At 46.0% G+C, this 22,657-nt stretch overlaps 1 protein-coding gene across 1 annotated transcript in view; it reads left to right on the top strand.

Annotated features, from left to right (window-relative positions):
• The window catches only part of LOC129822453 (neuroserpin-like), a 60,555-nt gene that overhangs the window by 29,273 nt on the left and 8,625 nt on the right, over positions 1-22,657 (top strand). Inside the window, exon 2 of the mRNA XM_055880743.1 lies at positions 21,660-21,926. Within this exon, the coding sequence (XP_055736718.1) occupies positions 21,674-21,926 (253 nt within the window). The 5' untranslated portion in view covers positions 21,660-21,673. The remainder of the gene's footprint in view (positions 1-21,659; positions 21,927-22,657) is intronic.

The raw sequence follows: 22,657 nt of genomic DNA, 5'->3' as shown, positions 1-22,657 counted from the left end.
CGATATGTATGCTATAATGCTGGTAAAGTTGTCTCGCGCACCTGCAGTGCTGGTCGTTAAATAAAAGCTAGCTCATGGATGCAAACAATGTTTTTCCCCAAAAACACAGCAAAACGACATAATCTGTTTCAATAGCTATAGTTAGCTAGCTAACTATATAACTAGGTGCCATCATATAAAATAACCCTAATTTATAAAACAGTTCTTATTTGATTAATGGTGGTCGGACCCATCTGTGAAGCTAGCCACAATAAGGATTAGACTTTGCGTTTAGCCTTTAAAATAAAAATATGGCATAATTCCACTATTTGTATTAATTTGCATCACTGTCAATCATCTGTGACCAGCCACCCGAACAGATGATGAAACTGTGGGTTTGCACAACCAAAGAGTATCTGCACAAACTGTCAGAAACCGTCTCAGTGAAACTCATCTGTGTGCTCGTCGTCCTCACCAGGGTCTTGACCTGACTGCAGTTTGGCATCGTAAGCCATGTCAGTGGGCAAATGCTCTCCTTTGATGGCCACTGGCACGCTGGAGAAATATTCTCTTTACAGATGAATCCCGGTTTCAACTGTACAGGGCAGATGGCAGAAAATGTGTATAGCGTCATGTGGGCAAGCAGTTTGTTTATGTCAACGGTGTGAACAGAGTGCCCCATGGTGGCTGTGGGGTTATGGTATGGGCAGGCATGCGCTACGGACACAAAAAGAACACAATTGCATTTTATAAATGGCAATTTGAATGCACAGAGATACTGTGACGAGATCCTGAGGCTCATTGTCGTGTCATTCATGCAGAAGCAAGTCCCCTCAGCAATGTTCTTCCCAGAATAATGGAAGCTGTTATAGCAGCAAAGGGGGTACCAACTCCATATTCATGATTTTGGAATTAGATGTTTGACAAGCAGGTGTTCACATACTTTTGGCCACATACTTTTGGCCATAGTTTATATTCTGTGAATCCTTAAAGGCAGATACATTTTGAAGACTGATAGAAAATAATCGTGTTTATTTTATGGTGGTTCTACATCAGGGCTCTCCAACCCTGTTCCTGGAGCGCTACCATCCTATACAGTTTCACCCTAATCTGGCACACCTGATTCTAATAATTAGCTGGTTGATAAACTGAACCAGGTTTGTTACAACTGGGGTTTGAGCGAAAACCTACAGGAAGGTAGCTCTACAGGAACAAGGTTAGAGACCCACTGTTCCACATGAACTTAGCCACACTGGCTGCGTTTACACATGCAGTCACATTCTAATATTTATTACACTAATTGGTCTTAATCACATCAGATCTTTTCACATCGAACATTTTTCAGAACTGATCTGATCTGAAAGACCAATTAGTGAAAAAAATAACTCTGCCCTGTCTGTGGGGAAACGGCCAGCTGTCTGCGGTGAACGGCCAGCTGGATAAGACTCTGTCCTGTCTGTGGGGAAACGGCCAGCTGGATAAGACTCTGTCCTGTCTGCGGGGAAAAGGCCAGCTGGATAAGACTCTGTCCTGTCTGCGGTGAACGGCCAGCTGGATAAGACTGTCCTGTCTGCGGGGAAACGGCCAGCTGGATAAGACTGTCCTGTCTGCGGGGAAACGGCCAGCTGGATAAGACTCTGTCCTGTCCGTGGGGAACGGCCAGCTGGATAAGACTCTGTCCTGTCTGCGGTGAACGGCCAGCTGGATAAGACTGTCCTGTCTGTGGGGAACGGCCAGCTGGATAAGACTCTCTCCTGTCTGCGGTGAATGGCCAGCTGGATAAGACTCTGTCCTGTCTGCGGGGAACGGCCAGCTGGATAAGACTGTCCTGTCTGCGGGGAACCGGCCAGCTGGATAAGACTCTGTCATGTCTGTGGGGAAACGGCCAGCTGGATAAGACTGGATAAGACCCGAAAGTGGTGTAGGGCTTCTTAACCCTCAACTGTTTGGTCATCTTGTACAAGATGTGCAGGTTCGGCACGTCTCCTGGAAAGACATGGTTGTGGTGTTAGCATTTTACTCTTTTAGTGGAATGTAGGGCAACACCTTTGTTGGTATATGGCTTTTTCTTTGTATGGTTTGTGTTTGTGTTATCAGGTTACAGGTGGGTAGAGGTAGTCTGAGGACCACCGAGTATCTTTCAGACCATGTCATCAATTTAGTCTACCCCTCTTCTCTCTGTAAAACTCTGGTTATCTGGAGTCCTTCCACAGGCCCTGTTGAAAAATACCAAAGCGGCGGCATTTTGGGTACACGAGCATTGAGGGAGCGGACACACCTTGCGGTTATGGAGCACAACAAATTGTGGGACAGAAAGGTATCAAATCAAGACTACAACAGTAGTGATACAACCACCTCATTCTTCTCTCTGTAGATTCTCAAAACACAATACAAAGACATGTCTACAAAAATCCCCTGCAAAGGCCTACTATTGACAAGAATGATCTGTCAAAGTCAATGGGCTGGGGGAGGATCACGGACAGTACTTTTAGACGAGGAAGGGGTTTTTGGTAATGCAGGGTTGTACTTAGACAGTAAATGTATTGTTGTGTATGAGAACGGTTGAGAGGTGCCACTTCTCCTCAATCTCCCATACACAAAAATACATACCGTGTAAGAACTGCCCTCCTAAGACTTTTCACACATTCTTTAGCCCCCTAGTCCATTTACTTTGTTGGATCATCTTTCCTCTCAAAAGCAGCTCCCAATGTCCCTCATTGGCCCTAAACAGTATGTTAGCCTGTCCCATTTGGTTGACCCCTTTACCAACCTATGTGTTGTGCTAATAGTGTTGTTTTCTCTATAATCTGTTAATTCATATGTCTTGACAACGTGATATAAGGGCCTAAAGGCCCAAGACAAGAAAACAGTGGCAGAATAAATTCAACCCCATCTTTGTTTTATCACAACCCCTGAGAGCAACCTCTGTCTGGTGAAGTCCTCAAAGCATACTGCATGTAACAGACATTTACATGACCTGTAGCATGGTCAAGCAAGTTCATGTTTCCCACATTTTCAGACCACTAAACAACTATTGATTTAGAACCACAGGAAGTTACTTCAAGTCACAAAGAAAACAGGAGCTGCCTCCACTATTCCAGCACCATTTCAACTTCAACATTTCAACATCATCAAATCACCTCTGCTTTGTCTAATACAGTGACAACTAAAAGATAACTAACTAAAACTATTTAGTCCAATTACCATAAGCTAAATATGTTGTTGCTGTCCATGCTTCTGATTTGTGTGTGTGTGTGTGCATGCATTCGTGTAAGTAGAAAAAACATGATGACTTACCCTACTTGTAGAGAAACAGCAATGCCATCCTCCTCTCTTTCATGTTTTCACGGCCTATCACTCTGTCATACAGTAAACACTTATCTTTTGTTGTCCTAGGCTACCTGGCTAAAATGCTTGCTCTCTAGCCTAACTTCCATTTATGGGCAACGTTAGCTAGTTACCATTAGCCTTCTACATCTAGCTACATATTGAACATCCATCCTCTCAGGCCAGGGGCATAACAAGATATGAATTAATGGTTGGATCAGAATCGTCGTTATAATCATAAAAACACAAGTCTAAATCCCTATCTCTATTCATGGAGGCTAATTTAGCCTTTATTTTCATTCAGGCTAATTTATTAAAGGGCCAGTTTTAGCTAGGACAACAACACAACCAGATGCAACAGTTCAAGTTGTTTCTATGAATGACGTATGCTCTCAATGTGATTTAATAGGAGAGATGCCATATCCAAGATGGCTTCCCTTGACACTTTATTTTTTACCCCCCAGGAACCATTTCACAGTTGGGGGGGGGGTGAAATTCCCCTTTAATATAGTAATGACTATATGCCATGGCAGGGCCAGGGTGAAATTCCCCTTTAATATAGTAATGACTATATGCCATGGCAGGGCCAGGGTGAAATTCCCCTTTAATATAGTAATGACTATATTACATTTTACATTTTAGTCATTTAGCAGACGCTCTTATCCAGAGCGACTTACAGTAGAGTGCATACATTTTATTACATTTTTTTTATTTATTATTATTATTATTATTTTTTACATTTCATTACATTTTACATACTGAGACAAGGATATCCCTACCGGCCAAACCCTCCCTAACCCGGACGACGCTATGCCCAATTGTGCGTCGTCCCACGGACCTCCCGGTTGCGGCCGGCTGCGACAGAGCCTGGGCGCGAACCCAGCCCAGCCTGGGCGCGAACCCAGAGACTCTGGTGGCGCAGCTAGCACTGCGATGCAGTGCCCTAGACCCCTGCGCCACCCGGGAGGCACCCTATATGCCATAGCAGGACCACCCTATATGCCATGGCAGGGCCAGGGTGAAATTCCCCTTTAATATAGTAATGACTATATGCCATGGCAGGGCCAGGGTGAAATGCCCCTTTAATATAGTAATGACTATATGCCATGGCAGGGCCAGGGTGAAATGCCCCTTTAATATAGTAATGACTATATGCCATGGCAGGGCCAGGGTGAAATTCCCCTTTAATATAGTAATGACTATATGTCATGGCAGGGCCAGTGTGAAATTAAACCTTTAATATAGTAATGACTATATGCCATGGCAGGGCCAGGGTGAAATTCCCCTTTAATATAGTAATGACTATATGCCATGGCAGGGCCAGGGTGAAATGCCCCTTTAATATAGTAATGACTATATGCCATGGCAGGGCCAGGGTGAAATGCCCCTTTAATATAGTAATGACTATATGCCATGGCAGGGCCAGGGTGAAATTCCCCTTTAATATAGTAATGACTATATGCCATGGCAGGGCCAGGGTGAAATTCCCCTTTAATATAGTAATGACTATATGCCATGGCAAGGCCAGGGTGAAATTCCCCTTTAATATAGTAATGACTATATGCCATGGCAGGGCCAGGGTGAAATGCCCCTTTAATATAGTAATGACTATATGCCATGGCAGGGCCAGGGTGAAATGCCCCTTTAATATAGTAATGACTATATGCCATGGCAGGGCCAGGGTGAAATGCCCCTTTAATATAGTAATGACTATATGCCATGACAGGGCCAGGGTGAAATTCCCCTTTAATATAGTAATGAATATATGCCATGGCAGGGCCAGGGTGAAATTCCACTTTAAGTGTGTTTCAGTTAGGAGCTATTATAAGAGCGGACTGTCTCAGTGTTCTTATATAATTACTGAGTCTGCTGATGATGGAGTAGCAAGTGATGTGTGTATGCATGTGGCGCGTGTGTGCGTGCATTCTCATGTTAAGGGGAGATACAAGGACTGGGTATTTGGGTTTTAGTCTTCTGTCTTTTCTGGACATGGAGAGAATGATGTTCATCACATCCCATCATCATGGTAACAAAGGAAGAAAATTGTGTGTGTGTGTGTGTGTGTGTGTGTGTGTGTGTGTGTGTGTGTGTGTGTGTGTGTGTGTGTGTGTGTGTGTTAGGTTAGGTGTGTGGGTGAGTGAGAGAGGAATGAATGATGATCTTCCATGCAGTGTGTGTAGGCTACCAAAGTGTGTTATATTGTGTTATAAGCCCAGCTACAGGGGGTAAAGCTTAGGTTTAATTTTACTAGCTTGGTAAGTATGCCTTCTTAAAGCTGTTAGGTTTAATTCTACTAGCTTGGTAAGTATGCCTTCTTAAAGGTGTTGGGTTTAATTCTACTGGCTTGGTAAGTATGCCTTCTTAAAGGTGTTAGGTTTAATTCTACTAGCTTGGTAAGTATGCCTTCTTAAAGGTGTTAGGTTTAATTCTACTGGCTTGGTAAGTATGCCTTCTTAAAGGTGTTAGGTTTAATCCTACTAGCTTGGTAAGTATGCCTTCTTAAAGGTGTTAGGTTTAATTCTACTAGCTTGGTAAGTATGCCTTCTTAAAGGTGTTAGGTTTAATTCTACTGGCTTGGTAAGTATGCCTTCTTAAAGGTGTTAGGTTTAATCCTACTAGCTTGGTAAGTATGCCTTCTTAAAGGTGTTAGGTTTAATTCTACTGGCTTGGTAAGTATGCCTTCTTAAAGGTGTTAGGTTTAATCCTACTAGCTTGGTAAGTATGCCTTCTTAAAGGTGTTAGGTTTAATTCTACTAGCTTGGTAAGTATGCCTTCTTAAAGGTGTTAGGTTTAATTCTACTGGCTTGGTAAGTATGCCTTCTTAAAGGTGTTAGGTTTAATCCTACTAGCTTGGTAAGTATGCCTTCTTAAAGGTGTTGGGTTTAATTCTACTGGCTTGGTAAGTATGCCTTCTTAAAGGTGTTGGGTTTAATTCTACTAGCTTGGTAAGTATGCCTTCTTAAAGGTGTTGGGTTTAATTCTACTGGCTTGGTAAGTATGCCTTCTTAAAGGTGTTGGGTTTAATTCTACTAGCTTGGTAAGTATGCCTTCTTAAAGGTGTTAGGTTTAATTCTACTAGCTTGGTAAGTATGCCTTCTTAAAGGTGTTGGGTTTAATCCTACTGGCTTGGTAAGTATGCCTTCTTAAAGGTGTTAGGTTTAATTCTACTAGCTTGGTAAGTATGCCTTCTTAAAGGTGTTGGGTTTAATTCTACTGGCTTGGTAAGTATGCCTTCTTAAAGGTGTTGGGTTTAATTCTACTGGCTTGGTAAGTATGCCTTCTTAAAGGTGTTGGGTTTAATTCTACTAGCTTGGTAAGTATGCCTTCTTAAAGGTGTTGGGTTTAATTCTACTGGCTTGGTAAGTATGCCTTCTTAAAGGTGTTGGGTTTAATCCTACTGGCTTGGTAAGTATGCCTTCTTAAAGGTGTTGGGTTTAATTCTACTGGCTTGGTAAGTATGCCTTCTTAAAGGTGTTGGGTTTAATTCTACTGGCTTGGTAAGTATGCCTTCTTAAAGGTGTTGGCTTTAATTCTACTGGCTTGGTAAGTATGCCTTCTTAAAGGTGTTGGCTTTAATTCTACTGGCTTGGTAAGTATGCCTTCTTAAAGGTGTTGGGTTTAATTCTACTAGCCTGGTAAGTATGCCTTCTTAAAGGTGTTGGGTTTAATTCTACTGGCTTGGTAAGTATGCCTTCTTAAAGGTGTTGGGTTTAATTCTACTGGCTTGGTAACTATGCCTTCTTAAAGGTGTTGGGTTTAATTCTACTAGCTTGGTAAGTATGCCTTCTTAAAGGTGTTGGGTTTAATCCTACTGGCTTGGTAAGTATGCCTTCTTAAAGGTGTTAGGTTTAATTCTACTGGCTTGGTAAGTATGCCTTCTTAAAGGTGTTAGGTTTAATTCTACTAGCTTGGTAAGTATGCCTTCTTAAAGGTGTTGGGTTTAATTCTACTGGCTTGGTAAGTATGCCTTCTTAAAGGTGTTGGGTTTAATTCTACTGGCTTGGTAAGTATGCCTTCTTAAAGGTGTTGGGTTTAAAGGGCGTTGAGGATTAAAGTGTCTGACGGGGTGAATGGCGTCACGTTCTGAATGTGGAAATGTCAGCTACTGTATATTAGTGGTGATTTAGGAACAGGTTTCAGTCGTGTTGTTTTCAAAGGACAACAGGTTTAACTCTATTCATTTTAGAAGTCTTGAATATTAAACAGAAATGACTTTAAAGTGCCTGGGGTTTGTGCTCTGCTGGCATCACCTCAGGTTTTTAAGAGGCATATGGGTCTAACAGGTGTTGGTTTTCACCTGTGGCACTCAGGTGATGCCCATCTCAGACACTTACCCCCTCTCCCGCTCAAATATCTCTCCCTCCCACCCTCTCTCCCCCCAACCCCTTCACCCTCTCTCCCCAATCTGTCTACACTACCAGGGCAGGTGTACCCTTATAGGTGGCAGGCTGCTTTAAGAGAACAGCTCTGCTCCCACAACTCATAAGGTCACACAGGTGTCACTATCACACACATAATCCCCCCCTCCGCCTCCCCCTCACTCCCACATCTTTATCTGGCTCACCACCTGCCCTCCGTGTTGGGTTTATGGAGGAACCACACACAATGCTCCTCTTACCCAATGAGAGCAGGTGTGGGAGCAGCTGTAGCCACGTGAGAGGTTCTTTGCCCTTTGGGAGGGAGACAACAGAGGACCTGAGTTATTGTCCAGCCCACCATAACATGTCTCACTAGGGCTGTGACAGTCTTGGAATTAGAGGTGACTGTAATTGGCCAAGCCGATGTATACGGTCACCAACATAACTGTTCAGGGGAGGGGGTCACAATTCTGTTTTTTTACACTTGTTTACATGGATATGCTTCTTAATAAAACCTATTGCATTCCATTATTATTCAGGTTAATACATATACACTGCTCAAAAAAATAAAGGGAACACTTAAAAAACACAATGTAACTCCAAGTCAATCACATTTCTGTGAAATCAAACTGTCCACTTAGGAAGCAACACTGATTGACAATAAATATCACATGCTGTTGTGCAAATGGAATAGACAAAAGGTGGAAATTATAGGCAATTAGCAAGACACCCCCAAAAAAGGAGTGATTCTGCAGGTGGTGACCACAGACCACTTCTCAGTTCCTATGCTTCCTGGCTGATGTTTTGGTCACTTTTGAATGCTGGCGGTGCTCTCACTCTAGTGGTAGCATGAGACGGAGTCTACAACCCACACAAGTGGCTCAGGTAGTGCAGTTCATCCAGGGTGGCACATCAATGCGAGCTGTGGCAAAAAGGTTTGCTGTGTCTGTCAGCGTAGTGTCCAGAGCATGGAGGCGCTACCAGGACACAGGCCAGTACATCAGGAGACGTGGAGGAGGCCGTAGGAGGGCAACAACCCAGCAGCAGGACCGCTACCTCCGCCTTTGTGCAAGGAGGTGCACTGCCAGAGCCCTGCAAAATGACCTCCAGCAGGCCACAAATGTGCATGTGTCTGCTCAAACGGTCAGAAACAGACTCCATTAGGGTGGTATGAGGGCCCGACGTCCACAGGTGGGGGTTGTGCTTACAGCCCAACACCGTGCAGGACGTTTGGCATTTGCCAGAGAACACCAAGATTGGCAAATTCGCCACTGGCGCCCTGTGCACATTTGTGGCCTGCTGGAGGTCAATTTGCAGGGCTCTGGTAGTGCTCCTCCTTGCACAAAGGCGGAGGTAGCGGTCCTGCTGCTGGGTTGTTGCCCTCCTACGGCCTCTTCCACGTCTCTTGATGTACTGGCCTGTCTCCTGGTAGCGCCTCCATGCCCTAGACACTACGCTAACAGACACAGCAAACCTTCTTGCCACAGCTCGCATTGATGTGCCATCCTGGATGAGCTGCACTACCTGAGCCACTTGTGTGGGTTGTAGACTCCGTCTCATGCTACCACTAGAGTGAGAGCACCGCCAGCATTCAAATGTGACCAAAACATCAGCCAGGAAGCATAGGAACTGAGAAGTGGTCTGTGGTCACCACCTGCAGAATCAATCCTTTATTGGGGGTGTCTTGCTAATTGCCTATAATTTCCACCTTTTGTCTATTCCATTTGCACAACAGCATGTGAAATTTATTGTCAATCAGTGTTGCTTCCTAAGTGGACAGTTTGATTTCACAGAAGTCTGATTGACTTGGAGTTACATTGTGTTGTTTAAGTGTTCCCTTTATTTTTTTGAGCAGTGTATTAATCAACAACTTAAGAAATTCCATGTTGGAGACAATCTGTAGCATTTTTGTATTGACACAACATTAACGTAGTCAAAAGATATATACCTAGCTTGTCCTCGTCATATACAGATCCTATTTTGACCCACAAACCATTCAAACGAAGTCCGATGCGTTTTCCCAAAATATTCACATAACTTCACGAACCCTGCTTCTGCAGTCATTCGATGGCATTGTCGTGACTTTAACATTAATCTGATGACTGTTATTTATCTAATCAACTATGTTTAATTGTTACCCGATTTAAATTAATCATGTAACAATTAACTCATTAGGATTTGGGGGCACCACGAGAGCAGTTCTTTAAGAGTTACCATCTCCTGAATTAAAGTTTAAAAGGTATTTACCTATCACATCTGTAAACAGTCAACTTATTAATCATAACCTCGTATCATATCATCACCCTGAACCGCTGTAACCTCTTTGCATCTGCAAAAACCAGAGCCGTACTTATGATTCAGTACTACACAAATTGGTTTAATTATTTATTTACTAGCTAACTAAATGGTAACACAGGATAAACACACTCTTAATACATTAAAAAAAAAACTTTTCGCAGCACACTTGTAAGGCTCTGATTGTCCAAAATGGTTCCGACATGTCTTTTCCTGTTGTTCTTCTTTGTGGTTGTCCGATATCCAGTGACTTGTTGTGTAGTCCTGAACAGAACTACAGAGTTTGTTTTCCTTCCATTCGCTCCTGAAGATGTTTCTTTGAAGATAGGCTAGCCAGCCGTGTCGATGGTTCCCCAGTGGGGTGATGAGAAGTAGCGTAATACGACGGTTTGAGCAGGGCAGTAGAGTGGTACCATTTAAATTCGCTTATCTAGATATTTTACCTAGGACAGCTAATCAACCGTACCAGTAAATGTCTGCGAGGTGAGTTTATCGTCTCTCCCTCGTGTTGAGATTCACAGTTCAAACCACTTTAAACGTGCAGCTGCAGCTCTACGTCTCTCTGGTATGATATGTTAATTCTTAACCCATCATTTCATACAGTTTGTTCGAAAGGGCAGTTATACCTGTATAACATTTTTAATGACATCACAAAATAATAAACAAAATGACATTAGTGTTCTATAGATTAGTGATCCCCACGTTCTATGTTAGAAATATTGTTCCAGCATTCGCTTGAGGACATGTTAGAGTTTTGGCGGGAAAAGAGAGGATGACGCATTGAGAGAAATTATGTAGCCTAAGTTACTCATGACAGGAGCATTTGATTGTTATTAAAGAGATGGAGTCCAGACAGGTTACTTTAGGAAACTTTCTGAATGAACATATAGGCCTATAGATAGATAGATAGAATCAGCGAACTCACACACGCACACCTCAGTAAAAGCACTCGTCAGTCAAAGCCACCAGAGTATGTCAGACACGAGCAAATATTTCTCCTTTCCTTAAAACTTATAAAAAAATCTAGGCCTACCTTAGGCTTTCATGAAAGTAGGCTCTAAGTATGAATGGGATGGCTATGCTATAGTATGAAGACAATTGACAATCATTAAAATAGAGACAAATACACGCAACATCTCTATAGCCTATTCACCAGCAACTCTGATTATCGACAGGAGAGCGTTGGAAATATGTTTCAAATACTGTGAGGAACTACTTCGTTGACTGTTTGAGATGGAGAAAGAGATGTGCTGGGCACTTTTCTACATTTGACATTTCCAAGAAACAGGACAGGTACTTCTATGCCTGCTCTGTCAACATTAACAGGACAGGTACTTCTATGCCTGCTCTGTCAACATTAACAGGACAGGTACTTCTATGTCTGTTCTGTCAACATTAAAAGGACAGGTACTTCTATGTCTGTTCTGTCAACATTAACAGGACAGGTACTTCTATGTCTGTTCTGTCAACATTAACAGGACAGGTACTTCTAGGCCTGCTCTGTCAACATTAACAGGACAGGTACTTCTATGCCTGCTCTGTCAACATTAACAAGACAGGTACGCCTGCTCTGTCAACATTAACAGGACAGGTACTTCTATGCCTTCTCTGTCAACATTAACAGGACAGGTACTTCTATGCCTGCTCTGTCAACATTAACAGGACAGGTACTTCTATGCCTGCTCTGTCAACATTAACAGGGCAGGTACTTCTATGTCTGCTCTGTCAACATTAACAGGGCAGGTACTTCTATGCCTGCTCTGTCAACATTAACAGGGCAGGTACTTCTATGCCTGCTCTGTCAACATTAACAGGACAGGTACTTCTATGCCTGCTCTGTCAACATTAACAGGGCAGGTACTTCTATGCCTGCTCTGTCAACATTAACAGGACAGGTACTTCTATGCCTGCTCTGTCAACATTAACAGGGCAGGTACTTCTATGCCTGCTCTGTCAACATAAACAGGACAGGTACGCCTGCTCTGTCAACATTAACAGGACAGGTACTTCTATGCCTGCTCTGTCAACATTAACAGGACAGGTACTTCTATGCCTCCTCTGTCAACATTAACAGGACAGGTACTTCTATGCCTTCTCTGTCAACATTAACAGGACAGGTACGCCTGCTCTGTCAACATTAACAGGACAGGTACGCCTTCTCTGTCAACATTAACAGGACAGGTACTTCTATGGCTGTTCTGTCAACATTAACAGGACAGGTACGCCTTCTCTGTCAACATTAACAGGACAGGTACTTCTATGCCTCCTCTGTCAACATTAACAGGACAGGTACTTCTATGCCTCCTCTGTCAACATTAACAGGACAGGTACTTCTATGCCTGCTCTGTCAACATTAACAGGGCAGGTACTTCTATGCCTGCTCTGTCAACATTAACAGGGCAGGTACTTCTATGCCTGCTCTGTCAACATTAACAGGACAGGTACTTCTATGCCTGCTCTGTCAACATAAACAGGACAGGTACGCCTGCTCTGTCAACATTAACAGGACAGGTACTTCTATGCCTGCTCTGTCAACATTAACAGGACAGGTACTTCTATGCCTCCTCTGTCAACATTAACAGGACAGGTACTTCTATGCCTGCTCTGTCAACATTAACAGGACAGGTACGCCTGCTCTGTCAACATTAACAGGACAGGTACGCCTTCTCTGTCAACATTAACAGGACAGGTACTTCTATGGCTGTTCTGTCAAAATTAACAGGACAGGTACGCCTTCTCTGTCAACATTAACAGGACAGGTACTTCTATGCCTCCTCTGTCAACATTAACAGGACAGGTACTTCTATGCCTGCTCTGTCAACATTAACAGGGCAGGTACTTCTATGCCTGCTCTGTCAACATTAACAGGGCAGGTACTTCTATGCCTGCTCTGTCAACATTAACAGGACAGGTACTTCTATGCCTGCTCTGTCAACATAAACAGGACAGGTACGCCTGCTCTGTCAACATTAACAGGACAGAGAAACTAGACATGGTCAGTGCGTAAATTATGGTGTGAAATAAACCAAACATTTTTTCTCACAACTGTAGCAGGTTTTGAACTCTGTAAACAACATTTCCACTCCGAGAATGAGAACGGTAAATTACTGTCATTAATACATGCATTAACATGCATTTCTTTAAACAAATGATAGGGATGAATGATAAATTGGCTGTTTTACAAACGGTAGGCAACCACATGGACATTCATAAAGTGCATTGCGGGCCGACGCTGTATTTTCTATCTCCTAGGGCAGCATATCGGCCAGGACCGCGCTAGTCAGCCTTGATTAGTCTATAAATAAAGAAAAGATTCTGTATCTAGTGATACCATGCCAGGTTGGAGAGGATTGGTGTGTTGTCCATTTGACACAACATTAGTGCAATATAGGCCTCATGCTACAACAACCGTTTCGACTGCTGTTGAATAATTCATGAATAGTCAGACACATCCAAACTTTTCGACTGCTGTTGAATAATTCATGAATAGTCAGACACATCCAAACTTTTCGACTGCTGTTGAATAATTCATGAATAGTCAGACACATCCAAACTTTTCGACTGCTGTTGAATAATTCATGAATAGTCAGACACATCCAGTTTAATTTTTTTTAAATTAATTTACTAGCAAGTAATGAAAATGTGCATTTGTATAAAAGAAAGTCCACACATCAAACCATTTTTCTTTACTGAAGAGCCATAGCCTGTAGCGTTCTACACCCAGCATCTAGCACCTAGCTGCTCCAGCATCTTGCACCTAGCTGCTCCATCATCTAGCACCTAGCTGCTCCATCATCTAGCACCCAGCTGCTCCATCATCTAGCACCTAGCTGCTCCAGCATCTAGCACCCAGCTGCTCCATCATCTAGCGCCCAGCTTCTCCATCATCTAGCGCCAAGCTGCTCCAGCATCTAGCTGCTCCAGCATCTAGCACCCAGCTGCTCCAGCATCTAGCACCTAGCTGCTCCATCATCTAGCACCTAGCTGTTCCAGCATCTAGCACCTAGCTGCTCCAGCATCTAGTGCCCAGCTGCTCCATCATCTAGCACCTAGCTGCTCCATCATCTAGCACCTAGCTGCTCCAGCATCTAGCACCTAGCTGCTCCATCATCTAGCACCTAGCTGCTCCATCATCTAGCACCCAGCTGCTCCAGCATCTAGCACCTAGCTGCTCCAGCATCTAGCATCTAGCTGCTCCATCATATAGCACCTAGCTGCTCCATCATCTAGCGCCCAGCTGCTCCAGCATCTAGCACCTAGCTGCTCCAGCATCTAGCATCTAGCTGCTCCATCATATAGCACCTAGCTGCTCCAGCATCTAGCACCTAGCTTCCCCAGCATCTAGCACCCAGCTGCTCCATCATCTAGCACCTAGCTGCTCCATCATCTAGCACCTAGCTGCTCCATCATCTAGCACCTAGCTGCCCCAGCATCTAGCACCCAGCTGCTCCATCATCTAGCGCCCAGCTTCTCCATCATCTAGCGCCAAGCTGCTCCAGCATCTAGCTGCTCCAGCATCTAGCGCCCAGCTGCTCCAGCATCTAGCTGCTCCAGCATCTAGCGCCCAGCTGTTCCAGCATCTAGCACCTAGCTGCTCCAGCATCTAGCGCCCAGCTGCTCCATCATCTAGCACCTAGCTGGTCCATCATCTAGCGCCCAGCTGCTCCATCATCTAGCACCCAGCTGCTCCATCATCTAGCACCTAGCTGCTCCAGCATCTAGCACCTAGCTTCCCCAGCATCTAGCACCCAGCTGCTCCATCATCTAGCACCTAGCTGCTCCATCATCTAGCACCTAGCTGCTCCATCATCTAGCACCTAGCTGCCCCAGCATCTAGCACCCAGCTGCTCCATCATCTAGCGCCCAGCTTCTCCATCATCTAGCGCCAAGCTGCTCCAGCATCTAGCTGCTCCAGCATCTAGCGCCCAGCTGCTCCAGCATCTAGCTGCTCCAGCATCTAGCGCCCAGCTGTTCCAGCATCTAGCACCTAGCTGCTCCAGCATCTAGCGCCCAGCTGCTCCATCATCTAGCACCTAGCTGGTCCATCATCTAGCACCTAGCTGCTCCATCATCTAGCACCTAGCTGCTCCATCATCTAAGAAACCTAGCTGCCCCAGCATCTAGCACCCAGCTGCTCCATCATCTAGAACCTAGCTGCTCCATCATCTAGCACCTAGCTGCTCCATCATCTAGCACCTAGCTGCCCCAGCATCTAGCACCCAGCTGCTCCATCATCTAGCGCCCAGCTTCTCCATCATCTAGCGCCAAGCTGCTCCAGCATCTAGCTGCTCCAGCATCTAGCACCCAGCTGCTCCATCATCTAGCGCCCAGCTTCTCCATCATCTAGCGCCAAGCTGCTCCAGCATCTAGCACCTAGCTGTTCCATCATCTAGCGCCCAGCTTCTCCATCATCTAGCGCCAAGCTGCTCCAGCATCTAGCTGTTCCAGCATCTAGCACCTAGCTGCTCCATCATCTAGCACCTAGCTGTTCCATCATCTAGCACCTAGCTGCTCCATCATCTAGCACCTAGCTGCCCCAGCATCTAGCACCCAGCTGCTCCATCATCTAGCGCCCAGCTGCTCCAGCATCTAGCTGCTCCATCATCTAGCGCCAAGCTGCTCCAGCATCTAGCTGCTCCAGCATCTAGCACCCAGCTGCTCCATCATCTAGCGCCCAGCTGCTCCAGCATCTAGTTGCTCCAGCATCTAGCGCCCAGCTGCTCCAGCATCTAGCTGCTCCAGCATCTAGCGCCCAGCTGCTCCAGCATCTAGCACCCAGCTGCTCCAGCATCTAGCGCCTAGCTGCTCCAGCATCTAGCACCCAGCTACTCCAGCATCTAGCTGCTCCAGCATCTAGCGCCCAGCTGCTCCAGCATCTAGCTGCTCCAGCATCTAGCGCCCAGCTGCTCCAGCATCTAGCACCTAGCTGCTCCAGCATCTAGCGCCTAGCTGCTCCAGCATCAAAGGACAGTTGGAAAGAGGAGGAGATGGAGAAAGTTTGAATAGACGTACTAAGTTAGCAAAACAATTATTATAATCATTAGTAAACACCCCTGCTATTAGGTCAAGTTTATTTACATTAGAAAAAAAGAAGGTTAATAAAAATTTAAATGAATCCTAAAATGTATATAGGCCTATTTAAACAGTTTTGCCGGTTCTTTTATTTTCATGACGGCCTTTATCCATAACTGTCAGTTACACAGTCATCCAATTACCCTCACAGCACCATGTCTCACATTTCAATGGAGAGGATTCTAGAATGATTAACACATTCCATGTTTTGAGTAAGTTCCTAGAGCGGAACTTAGGAAGTCTGCATGGATATGATAGTTGTGTGTTTTGTAGGGGATAGAATGAACATGTTGTGTGGCAGGCTAGGCTACTCACTGGGCACACACTGGTTGAATCAACATTTTTTCCATGTAATTTCAATCAAATTATGTTGAACCAACATGGAATAAACTTTGAATTGATGTTTGTGCCCAGTGGGTAGGCTCCTGTCTGCCAGTCAGGGAGAGGAGAGTTGGGGGAGTGGGGTGGGGTAGCTGGTACCAGGACAGAGCTGCGCTATTGATCCAGTCCTGTCATTGTTGTCTCAAGTACAATGTCACTCCAGTCACCAGCACCCACAGGAGCTTCTAGCCCAGTGTGGGAGCATGGGACTCTCATCTATCTGATAGTAACACACACACACACACGGAGCACCAAACACACAAACAACATGCAGGGTACCTGAACCTATTCAGCAGCTTAGCAATGTACAACAGAGAACCAGGGAGGGACATCCCCTCTGTATGTGTCCCTCTCTCTCATTCCCTCTATCGCTCTAAAAACGCAGTGGCATGCTCCTGTTTTCTTTGTTTGTGCAGAAAACAGCGTTGCCAGGCAACGGTAAAAGGCAGAGGGATGAAACTGCATGAACTGCGTGTGTGTTCAGCAGGAGCAGCCAGAACACACCAGTCCCCTTAATAACTCTGTGTAACATGCTGCTATGAGGTAGGTAGAGAGGGAGGTAGGTAGAGAGGGAGGTAGGTAGAGAGGGAGGTAGGTAGAGAGGGAGATTGGTAGAGAGGAAGGTAGGTAGAGAGGGAGGTAGGTAGGTAGAGAGGCAGGTAGGTAGAGAGGGAGGCAGGTAGGTAGAGAGGGAGGTAGGTAGAGAGGGAGGTAGGTAGGTAGAGAGGCAGGTAGGTATCGAGGGAGGCAGGTAGGTAGAGAGGGAGGCAGGTAGGTAGAGAGGTAGGTAGGTAGAGAGGGAGGTTGGTAGAGAGGGAGGTTGGTAGAGAGGGAGGTAGGTAGAGAGGGAGGTAGGTAGAGAGGGAGGTAGGTAGAGAGGGAGGTAGGTAGAGAGGGAGGTAGGTAGAGAGGGAAGTTGGTAGAGAGGGAGGTTGGTAGAGAGGGAGGTAGGTAGAGAGGGAGGTTGGTAGAGAGGGAGGTAGGTAGAGAGGGAAGTTGGTAGAGAGGGAGGTTGGTAGAGAGGGAGGTAGGTAGAGAGGGAGGTTGGTTGGTTGGTAGAGAGGGAGGTTGGTAGAGAGGGAGGTTGGTAGAGAGGGAAGTTGGTAGAGAGGGAAGTTGGTAGAGAGGGAGGTTGGTAGAGAGGGAGGTTGGTAGAGTGGGAAGTTGGTAGAGAGGGAGGTTGGTAGAGAGGAAGGAAGGAAGGAAGGAAGGAAGGAAGGAAGGAAGGAAGGAAGGAAGGAAGGAAGGAGAGGAGAGGAGAGTGTGGACTGGAGGAAAGGAAGGTAGACAGGGAGGGAGAGGAGAGTGGACTGGAGGAAAGGACGGAAGGGAGGGAGAGGAGAGTGGACTGGAGGAAAGGACGGAAGGGAGGGAGAGGAGAGTGGACTGGAGGAAAGGACGGAAGGGAGGGAGAGGAGAGTGGACTGGAGGAAAGGACGGAAGGGAGGGAGAGGAGAGTGGACTGGAGGAAAGGACGGAAGGGAGGGAGAGGAGAGTGGACTGGAGGATAGGACGGAAGGGAGGGAGGGAGAGAAGAGTGGACTGGAGGAAAGGACGGAAGGGAGGGAGAGAAGAGTGGACTTGAGGAAAGGACGGAAGGGAGGGAGAGGAGAGGGATATGGAGCAAAGAAAATAAATGCCACATTCTATGTTGGGTTAGGCAGTCCATATCACCTACACTCTCTCACTCACACACACACACACTGACACACACAGGCATTCTCATGGCACTGAGGCAAGCAGATTTTGAAGAAAAATATGATGTAACAGGAGATGATAAGATCAGGGATGAAATATGCATGAGCTCATTTAGTAAATTGGCATCAAACAGAGTTTCTTCTGTCTACAGTCGACAGCACAAATGTAGTTACAACCCACTGGAGGAGGACAGCTTCATCACTCTTCCCCCTCTCCTCCTCCTCTCTTTTCTCAAATCAAATCACATTTTATTTGTCACATGGTCTACCAACAACAGGTGTGGACTAACAGTGAAATGCTTACTCACGGGTCCATCCCAAAAATGCAGACAGAAAGAAAATTGAGAAATAATATAAAGTAAAACATGTACTAATAAAAGGAATAGTAGATCCAAAAACTTCCCAGATCTTCATTTGTAATGGGTTTAAACACTGTTTCCCGTGGCTTGTTCAATGAACCAGAAACAGCACCTGTGGAACGGTTGTTAAGACGCTAACAGCTTACAGACGGTAGGCAATTAAGGTCACAGTTATGAAAACTTAGGTCACTAAAGTGGCCTTTCTACTGACTGAAAAACACCAAAAGAAAGATGCCCAGGGTCCCTGCTCATCTGCGTGAACGTACCTTAGGCATGCTGCAAGGAGGCATGAGGACTGCAGATGTGGCCAGGGCAATAAATTGCAATGTCCGTACTGTGAGACGCCTTAAACAGCGCTACAGGGAGACAGGACGGACAGCTGATCGTCCTCGCAGTGGCAGACCACCTGTACCAACACCTGCACAGGATCGGTACATCCGAACATCACACCTGCAGGACAGGTACAGGGTGGCAACAACAACTGCCGAGTTACACCAGGAACGCACAATCCCTCCATCAGTGCTCAGACTGTCCGCAATAGGCTGAGAGAGGCTGGACTGAGGGTTTGTAGGCCTGTTGTAAGGCAGGTCCTCACCAGACATCACCGGCAACAATGTCGCCTATGGGCACAAACCCACCGTCGCTGGACCAAACAGGACTGGCAAAAAGTGCCCTTCACTGACGAGTCGCGGTTTTGTCTCACCGGGGGTGAGGGTCGGATTTGCGTTTATTGTCGAAGGAATGAGCATTACACCGAGGCCTGTACTCTGGAGCAGGATCGATTTGGAGGTGGAGGGTCCGTCATGGTCTGGGGCGGTGTGTCACAGCATCATCGGACTGAGCTTGACTTTGCAAGCAATCTCAACGCAGTGCGTTACAAGGAAGACATCCTCCTCCCTCATGTGGTACCCTTCCTGCAGGCTCATCCTGACATGACCCTCCAGCATGACAATGCTACCAGCCATACTGCTTGTTCTGTGCATGATTTCCTGCAAGACAGGAATGTCAGTGTTCTGCCATGGCCAGCGAAGAGCCCGGATCGCAATCCCATTGAGCACGTCTGGGACCTGTTGGATCGGAGGGTGAGGGCTAGGGCCATTACCCCCAGAAATGCCCGGGAACTTGCCGGTGCCTTGGTGGAAGAGTGGGGGAACATCTCACAGCAAGAACTGGCACATCTGGTGCAGTCCATGAGGAGGAGATGCACTGCAGTACTAAATGCAGCTGGTGGACTGTTACTTTTGATTTTGACCCCCTCTTTGTTCAGGGACACATTATTCCATTTCTGTTAGTCACATGTCTGTGGAACTTGTTCAGTTTATGTCTCAGTTGTTGAATCTTGTTATGTTGGTACAAATATTTACCCATGTTAATTTTGCTGAAAATAAACGCAGTTGACAGTGAGAGGACCTTTCTTTTTTTGCTGAGTTTAATAAACAGTAGAAGGGTCAATTCAGATAACCCTGGTAGCTATTTGGTTACTATTTAACTAACTATTTAGCTATCTTATGGCTTGGGGGTAGAAGCTGTTCAGGTTCCTGTTGGTTTCAGATTTAGTGCATCGGTACCGCTTTCCATATGGTAGCAGAGAGAACACTCTATGACTTGGGTGACTGGAGCCTTTGACAATTTTTAGGGCCTTCCTCTGACACCGCCTGGTATAGAGGTCCTGGATGGTAGGATGCTCGGCTCCAGTGATGAACTGCGCCGTACGCACTACAGACTGTAGCGCCTTGTGGTCTGATGCCGAGCAGTTGCCATACCGCAGCCAGTCAAGATGCTCTCAATGGTGCAGCTGTATAACATTTTGAGGATCTGGGGACCCATGCCAAATCTTTTCAGCCTCTTGAGGGGGAAGAGGTGTTGTCGTGCCCTCTTCACGACTATCTTGGTGTGTTTGAACCATGATAGTGATGTGGACACCAAGGAAGCTCTCAACCTGCTCCACTACAGCCCCGTCGGTGTGTATGGGGGCATACTCAGCCATCCTTTTCCTGTAGTCCATAATCAGCTGCTTGGTCTTGCTCATGTTGAGGGAGAAGTTGTTTTCCTGGCACCACACTGCCAGGTCTCTGACCACCTCCCTATAGGCTGTCTCATCGTCGTCAATGATCAGGCCTACCACTGTTGTGTCGACAGCAAACTTAATGATGGTGTTGGAGTTGTGCTTGGCCATGCAGTCATGAGTGAACAGGGAGTACAGGAGGGGACTGATCACTCATCCCTGAGGGGCCCCCGTGTTGAGGATCAGCGTGGCGGATGTGTTGTTGCCTACCCTCACTGTCAGAAAGTCCAGGATCCAGTTGTAGAGGGAGGTGTTTAGTCCCAGGGTCCTTAGCTTAGTGATGAGCTTTGAGGGCACTAAGGTGTTGAACACTGAGCTGTAGTCACCGAACAGCATTCTCACGTAGGTGTTCCTTTTGTCCAAGTGAAAAGAATGCAGACCAAAATCCCACTATTTTACCATGCCTTTACCATGCCTTTACCATGCCTCTACCATGCCTTTACCATGCCTTTACCATGCCTGCTTTTTATACCTGCATGTGCGTATATCTGAAAGGGGTAGGGGTAAAAAAAAAAAACATGGGAAATTTAAAATCAATCAATGGACCTAGTCAATATTCCTGCATTTATACCCTAAAAACAAAATACACGTATTGGGGCTGTGTGAATGGTTCTCTGCTTTTTTGCAGGTAAATTCATTAACACTTTCATTGTTGAACAACTCCCTAATTAGAAATCGTTATCACAATCCTCTTGTCCTCTCATTGTCTGGTACAGTATAAATGTAGTTACAGTCATACAGTAGGATAACAGGCTGTTTATCAGTGTAAATGTAGTTAAAATGCCGTCTGTCTACACTTTTTTCCCTCCCATTCTCTTTCCATCTCTCTCCCTGTTTTATCCCTATGTGTTTTCCTCTATCTCTATTCAGACACTAATATGCTTTATTGACATGCCGGATTGAAACACGTTCCGTGTCATTCTCTCCTCCCGCTAACCCCCCCACTCTATCTCTCTCTCTCTCTCTCTCTCTCTCTCTTTCTACATATCTATCTCTCTCTCTCTCTCTCTCTCTCTCTCTCTCTGTCTCTCTCTATCTCTGTCTCTCTCTCTCTCTCTACATATCTATCTCTCTCTCTACATATCTATCTCTCTATCTCTCTTTGTCTCTCTCTCTCTCTCTCTAGCTCTCAGCTTTCCCATGTTGATTCTCAGCCTCCTGCCCCTCCTCCTGTTGCTGGGCCATGGTTGCCATGCCGCTGACATTCCGGAGGACACCACGGCAGAGTTCTCTGTCAGACTGTACCACCAGCTGCAGGCGCGAGGGGGGGACGACAACATCATCTTCTCCCCCCTGAGTGTGGCTGTGGCCCTGGGTATGGTGGAGCTGGGGGCCCGCGGGGCCTCCCTCACACAGATACGCCAGGCTGTTGGCTTCAGCCACCTACCTACAGGTATACACACCGCAGAACACACACACAGCCACCTACCTACAGGTTTACACACCTCAGAACACACGCACACACACAGCCACCTACCTACAGGTTTACACACCTCAGAACACTCACACACACAGCCACCTACCTACAGGTTTACACACCTCAGAACACACACACACACAGCCACCTACCTACAGGTTTACACACCTCAGAACACACACACACACACAGCCACCTACCTACAGGTTTACACACCTCAGAACACACACACAGCCACCTACCTACAGGTTTACACACCTCAGAACACACACACAGCCACCTACCTACAGGTTTACACACCTCAGAACACTCACACAGCCACCTACCTACAGGTTTACACACCTCAGAACACACACACAGCCACCTACCTACAGGTTTACACACCTCAGAACACTCACACAGCCACCTACCTACAGGTTTACACACCTCAGAACACACACACACACACACACACACACACACACAGCCACCTACCTACAGGTTTACACACCTCAGAACACACACACACACAGCCACCTACCTACAGGTTTACACACCTCAGAACACTCACACACACAGCCACCTACCTACAGGTTTACACACCTCAGAACACACACACACACAGCCACCTACCTACAGGTTTACACACCTCAGAACACACACACACACACACAGCCACCTACCTACAGGTTTACACACCTCAGAACACACACACAGCCACCTACCTA

The sequence above is a fragment of the Salvelinus fontinalis genome, chromosome 24, assembly GCF_029448725.1.
Source record: "Salvelinus fontinalis isolate EN_2023a chromosome 24, ASM2944872v1, whole genome shotgun sequence".
Lineage (NCBI taxonomy): Eukaryota > Metazoa > Chordata > Actinopteri > Salmoniformes > Salmonidae > Salvelinus > Salvelinus fontinalis.
The sequence above is the reverse complement of the archived record's forward strand: the minus strand, read 5'-3'. Positions and strand labels throughout refer to the sequence as shown.